General features: G+C 33.6%; 1 protein-coding gene across 2 annotated transcripts in view; it reads right to left on the bottom strand.

Annotated features, from left to right (window-relative positions):
- Positions 1 to 2,349, bottom strand: part of emc10 (ER membrane protein complex subunit 10) — a 6,371-nt gene extending 4,022 nt beyond the window's left edge. For both annotated transcript variants that reach the window (XM_024272838.1, XM_024272839.1), the window contains exons 1-4: positions 2,189 to 2,349; positions 1,986 to 2,052; positions 637 to 749; positions 394 to 507 (exon numbers count right to left, since the gene is read on the bottom strand). In XM_024272838.1, the coding sequence (XP_024128606.1) occupies positions 394 to 507; positions 637 to 749; positions 1,986 to 2,052; positions 2,189 to 2,281 (387 nt within the window). In that variant the 5' untranslated portion in view covers positions 2,282 to 2,349. The remainder of the gene's footprint in view (positions 1 to 393; positions 508 to 636; positions 750 to 1,985; positions 2,053 to 2,188) is intronic.
- Between the last annotated feature and the right edge of the window lie 4,768 nt (positions 2,350 to 7,117).

Here is a 7,117-nt window from a genome sequence, read left to right on the forward strand (position 1 = left end):
AAATGAAAAAAGCGATATCGCAATATGAAAATTCCCATATCGCCCAGCCCTAAAGATAACATCTGGTCATTAATAACAATAAATTAAAATGATCTGGAGGGCCGGATCCGGCCCCCGGGCCTCAACTTTGACACGTGCTATAGTCCATTTAAAAAAATATTAAATCATCAAGGTAATCACTTAAAAAAAGCTAACAAAATAAAATTGTCTATTTTATTTACTTGTGAGCCCCGTTTAGTTATTATTTGAACTGAACTTATAAAATGAACAAATTTGAATAAATAGAAAAAGTAAAGATTGCAACACATTCACAGACACTTACAATAAATCAACCTGATCTGAATGTTCACTGAAAACCTTTAAGCTGAATCTAATAAAGAGTAAAGCACATACCGCTCTGACGAACGCTGTGAGGTGACCGTCTGTCTGCCATTCCGTCTGTTTGTCCGCCTGCAGAAACACACGAGGAACTCGGATTCTGTAGAGACCGTCGACTGCAGCCACTTCCTGAGGACACCAAACAAACCAGAGGCTGTTGTGTGTGTCTAACAGTTTCTAAAGTCCCATCTGTCTGCAGCCGGGTTGTTTTCAATGGATCTGATGCGCTCTGGTGTCATTACTATGACATTAGCTCACCTTCAGTTTGGTTCTGTCCTCCTCCGAGAGCTGGTTCTGATTTAAAGAGACACTTGGCTCGCGACCAGTTTTCAACACAAGCGAGCCACGGAGCTGAAATTTTGCTACATCATCTAGAAGAAGAAGAAAAAAAACGCATTAGCGTGGACAATCAGTACAAAGGAGGATGCAGTCCATCAGTCTGATCAGGAGTTTTTTCATCTATTTCTATTTTCACTCCATGCTTACAAGATAACAAAGATTCCATCACTTTCAGTCTTTTTAACAACTGAAAACTTAAACCTGAAACTTTTGCACATCTATTGATTGTAGGGCTGTTACGATTAGTCGACTATTGAAATAATCGTTCATGGCAGCTCTAGTTGATTGCAAGAAACTCGCATAAAATGGCTTTTTTTTAATAGTGCAAATTTATCAGAATGTTAAATATTTACCCAAAAATGACGACAGTTTAGGATTTAGTAGAAATTCATACATTAAGCGTTCATATAATCACAAACAATAACAAAGTTAACAGGTTTATTCAACATAAAAAAATGGTAGATATGTAAACAGAATCTTGAATTTGCAAAAAATAAAGGTTCTTTTTTTCTATTATAAAACAGCTAAAAAAAAAGAAAAGAAAAAATAAGATGAGTGACAGTTTGTCTCTTTAAATTATGTATCTATGAGCAAAAATATATCTATTTATGGTTAAGAGTAATTATATGTGAATGTTAACATAAAGATGTGTCTCATAATTCATTTCTAATCAATTAATGACTAATTGTTTTAAATGTCATTCTATATATAGATGTATATCTTTTTTGTATTTAGTTTTGATTGCTTGATATAAAACATTTCCAAATGCAAATTGTTGAAGGTTAATTAAGAAGAACATAAACTACTACTTTGGCAATTACTTTCCCAAAACCAATAAAACGTGAGTGAAGAAAAAAAAATGGCATAGTTAAAGCAATACAATCAACATTATGGCGAAATCCCATATTCTTGAATGTGTTTTTTCATTTACAGAACATTTTTTTAAATAAACTTTATTGTAAATATCAGTTTCTGTACAAAAACTGTGCAAAATAGCTAAATAAATCATAAATAAAGCTAGATCAATATATTATACATCTAAATAAACAGCATATATAAAAAAATTCAACAAAAATAAAATAAGATAAATTGCCATGGGTAAAAACAAACAAAAAAACTTCGTAAAGTGAGTAAATAAAAGAAGGATAGAGGAAATTGCCGAGTTTACATTTTAAATAATTTTCTATGAAGCTACTTTTTAAATTAGCTAGCTAGCTAGCATGCTCAAAGATGCACAAACAATGTATGAATTAAAATATTTTCCTCACCAACTTCAAACGAGTGTTCAAGTGGTACAGAGAACCCATTGAACTCAGTTTCCAAACCATCATTAACCTGGAGAATAAACACAGAAAAAAAACGATTTAAATATTTCCCGTTTAGCTAAAAATGCTAACATTTTGCTAACACGTTCAACTTCCGCTTCACGACACTTCATATCAAAATGTCAAATTTCATATTTGAGTCTTACCCTTCGACCGTTATTGCAGTTCACTAAATGGATGAATACAAATAACCAAACGCAGAAAACACCTGCTCGGTTATTCGTCAACACACGAGCCATTTTAGCTGAACTAAGTACCGGAAGCAAGTTTCACAGTGTACCTTCGCAGTAAAAGCACTTCCGGTTTTTCAATTTAAACACATCACACGAAACTAATTATAGTTTTTTGATTAATTTTGAAATTATTTAGGAAAATTTGTTTTATTTAGCATTTATCTTAGCATTTTATAGATTGAAGTATCAAAATATATTAAAATATCTACATAAAAACACAGTGCATCCACATATATTTGCAGGATCAGAGTGTTGTTTCATAATTTCCTGTGTTTTAAATGTTGTGAAAAAAAAATCAATCAGTTTAAAACTGCTGTTTTAAATGACAATCAGTAATGGGGGATGATAAATCCTCTTGTACTGACACATCCAAGACCAGCAGAGGCTGCCAGCACTCCAGAAAATGTTTAACCCCCAAGTGCTCAAGAAGTCATTTACAATTCCATTTTAATGACTGAGCTGAACACCAAATATTTATGTGCTGCGCTCTAGAGGGGCCATTCAGAGTTTTAAATCCTTAAAGCAGCCTTCATTCGGAGCTCTTTTTTGTTCTGAAGTTCAAACCACCCGGCATTGATCTGTAAATGTAGATCAGTGTGCTTTTTTTTTGTAAAATGTTGGTAAAAAGACTGCTGTTTACATCTGTCTCTGTTGAGAAACTTTAGTGGGTGTTTTAAGCTTTGTTTTTGAATAACATTGTTAACACTGTACTCAACCCCACACACCAAAAAGCCTCCTGGGTAATCAAGCTGGTGTCTTTTTAGACACCCTAATGTGTTAATCTTCTTATTTCTATATTCTCAAATATCCTTGTTGACGGGACAATATTGAAAAAAGTGTAAAAAAAATCAACATGAAAGTATAAAAAAGCATTGTAAATGAATTTGATACGAGACTTAAACTGAGATTAAATAAACACAATGGGAAGATTTATGTTTGTTATTTCGTTTCTTCACTCATTAAATCCGTGCTCCTTTATTTAGTTCAACAGGCTTGATGAGAACAGACTGCGGCATGTGTCACCTCCAAGCCAGCAGCCATGGATCGCTGTTCTTCCTTTTCCATGCGCTGCATTCACGGAATGCTGATGCAGGCTGTTAATTTAACAAGGTCTAAAGTTGTCAAAATGCTGTTAAACACTTGGGGTCAGCTTTAGGGCAGATACTCGGTGACTGCACCGACAAGGTGCCAGAGCAGACCAAAACTTTCAAACCAGAGACAAAGAAATCAGGAGCAGCTTTCTGCCAAATGTGATTGATGTGGATGATTCCTGCTTGCTTATTCTTAGCTGAAGAGATCTGCTGACACGCTGAAAGCTCTCTCTGGATAGACGGGAAAGAAATCCATCATTTAAAATGTCAATACTCCAGTTTGAAAGTTGTGAAAAAGGAGTTTGGAATTCTTAAACCTCACACTCTTCAGAGGATTTCTTTGTTTGCGATCTGCTACGATTTCTGTCAGGAGAGAGCGATGATATTTATACGAGCTTCGACTGTGTAATAATTATTCCAGAGATTGCTGTTGTTATTGTTGGAGGGTCTCCGTGGGCTCCTGCAAAGGTGCAGATCTTTGTATGGAGCATATGGTGACAGAGGCATGTGACTCCCCGGGGTCCTGCCTCTAAAACTGTGCAGACCTATGCTGTTTCTGGGCCAGCCCATTACTCTCTGTCACAGCCCTGAGCAACAGTGTCACTTCACTATTCCCTCGGAAAAATAAAAACATAACATTTACGTAAACTGACACCTTATACCAGAGGTCGGCAACATTTAAAAGAGTCATTTGGGCTTGTTTTCTACTGATCAAAACCTAGAAGGAGATTTATTTTAGCCTTAAAGAAATTTGGATTTGCATTCATGACCTTCTTTTTTTAAATAATAAATATGAACTAGAAAAATTGCATTACCTGCGATAGTGCTAGTATGAATGTTTTTTGCTGAAAGTAGTTGTTGAAGACGCTAAAGTTTTTGCTGAAAATGGCGACGCAATTTACTTTACCGTAATTCCTGAAGGGATTTGCTGAAAATGCAAAAGCTAGAGATGTTAAAGACTGGAAATATTGTTAAAGAACTATGACAGAGCGCTGAAGTTGACCTAAATTTAAAAAAAAATTGTAGTTAAATTGTTAAAAAAAATCCCTAATGTCAATTTTGGAAAAAAATATTAAGTGTGTTGCTTAAATATGAGCTAAACTCCAAATTAGCCAAAAAAAACCTCAGTAGATGCTAAATTAGCTTAAAAAATAATAAAATAAAACAAATAAAAGTTAGCTCATTTAAATACTAGCTAAAATATAGTCTAAAATTTGTCAGCAAACTAAATTAGTCAAAAACATTAGTCTGTTGCTAAAATAGAAGCTAAACTCTAAATTGACCTATAAAAACCTCAGCAGATATTAAATTAGCCAAAAACGTTAGCATGTTGCTAAAATATTAGCTAAACTTTTAATTAGCATGAAAAACTTCAGTGGATGCCAAATTACCCCCAAAATCTAGCTTGTTGCTTAAATACTAGCTAAACTTAGTCTAAAATTCCTCAGTAAACTAAATTAGCTAACAACGTTAGCATGTTGCTAAAAAAGAAGCTAAACTCTAAATTGGCCTAAAAAACTCCAGTAAATATTGCATTAGCCAAAAACGTTAGCATGTACTTAAATATGAGCTAAACTCCAAAAGAGCCTAAAAGTCTTCAGTAAACTAAATTAGTCAAATACGTTAGCATGTCGCTAAAATAGAGGCTACACTCTAAATTGATCTAGAAAAACCTCAGCAGATAACAAATTAGCCAAAAATGTTAGCATGTTGCTAAAATAGAAGCTAAATGTTTAATTAGCATGAAAAACTTCAGTGGATGCCAAATTACCCCCAAAATCTAGCTTGTTGCTTAAATACTAGCTAAACTTCAAAATAGTGTAAAATTCCTCAGTAAACTAGATTAGCCAAAAACGTTAGCATGTTGCTAAAATAGAAGCTAAACTCTAAATTTGGCTACAAAACCCCAGTAAATAGCAAATTAACCAAAAACGTTAGCATGTTGCTTAAACATGAGCTAAACTCCACATTTTTTGATAATTACTATAAAAGATTAAAACAGCCCCTGAATATCATTAAAGGCTTGTTGCTAATCTACTTAATTTTTTTTGACATTTGAAGACTTTCTCATTGACTTCCTATGGAGCACATTTTGGTCAATATTTCAAAAACTATAAAGTTTATGAATTCCAAAAATACAAGCAGTAAAGTCCTGAACGCTTTGATACCAAGATTGCTGAAATTGCTGAAAGTGTGATTACGTTTGCCAAAAAAATGTACCGAAAGGAGCAGAAGAATGACTATAGTCTGAATGCTTACCATCATTCACACAATAATGTCTATTTTTTGGCACAAACAAAAGCAAAAATATAAAAAGAACCTAGGATCTTTCAAAATGTGATTTCTTTCTTTTTTTTACCAACTTATTTTCAAAATAAAAGATTCTCTGTGCCAAACAGGATCATCTCAGTGCAGTTCTGCACAGCTAGTAACCATAACATAATGTTGTATATATATAAAAAAAGCTGACAAAGCTCAGCGCTTCCTCTAAAAGTGCACACAACATCGTTGTGCACTTTAGTTACAAACAGAAAATGTTGAAATGACTGCTTCAGCTGCTGCAGCCGCTGTGATCAGTGTCAGCTCCTGCAGTAATTCCCCTTCAAGCAGGAGCTAATGAGGTTTATCCATGATGAAGTAGCTGTACCAGCAATGGCCACACATGTGCACACACACTGCTCAAAGGTCAAGGCCGAGTGCAGCGGCGGCTGCCTTACAAACGCCTTCCACTGAATGAGACGTACTAGCGTTCAGCTGCAGCCGTGAAGCGACGCTGAGTTTACAGAAATGAAGATAAATAAAATCTCAACTTATCTGCTTTGCAGGAAATGTTAAAATTCTATTTATAGTTTAGAATTTCTGCTGCATAAAAAAGTCTTTATATGAGAACCAAAATGATTTTGATTATAATTTAGGGAAATAGTTTGAAGTCAGTTGCATGTTTTCTCCACAACATTTAGTGTAGAGTATGACATAATGTAAAGAGAAGCTGCTTTGATCTTTTTAAAGCAAATAAAAGTTAAAGTCATGTATTCAATGAGGAAAATTGGGTTGTTTTGATCATTGAATATTATGAAAATGCTCAACTGTATCTTTTGGTATGGCACTGATGCTTGGATTTTCACTTTTTCTACATTTCAAATCTTGATTTACATAAAATAATTTTATTTTTTTCTAAAGGTCATTTTCCTTTATTTTATTTACCTCTTTATTATTATTATTCCTTATCTATTATTCCGGACATTTTTTGATTCATAAAAACTCAATCACACTTCTTGGTATGAAAACATTCAGCTTGATAAGGAAATTTATATTTATAATACTTTTGGTATTTGTACATTTTAGGGTTTTTAAAATTTTATGTAATGTTTCAACCCCATTGGAAATGAATGGAAATGTTTTTCAAATTTCTGCAATTTCTACAATCGAAACATTCAGGACATTCCTGCTTTACGCAATTTTTGACATTTTACACCAATTTTGTGATTTTTTTCACATAATTCTTCAAATATTTGCAAATAATGCAAGTTTGGTATCAAAACATTCTGGATGTTTGGATATTCATGCTTGTACTTTTTGATTTTCATACCTTTTATGCATTTTACATATTTTTTTTGCGATCTTTTTCACAAAATTCTTCCAATTCTTTGTGTACTTTGTGTACCTAAGCAATATTGGTATCAAAACGTTCAGCACGTTCAGGAAATTCCTGCAATTACTTTTGGTATTGATAAATTTTATGCAATTTCTG

Source organism: Oryzias melastigma, linkage group LG8 (assembly GCF_002922805.2).
Source record: "Oryzias melastigma strain HK-1 linkage group LG8, ASM292280v2, whole genome shotgun sequence".
Lineage (NCBI taxonomy): Eukaryota > Metazoa > Chordata > Actinopteri > Beloniformes > Adrianichthyidae > Oryzias > Oryzias melastigma.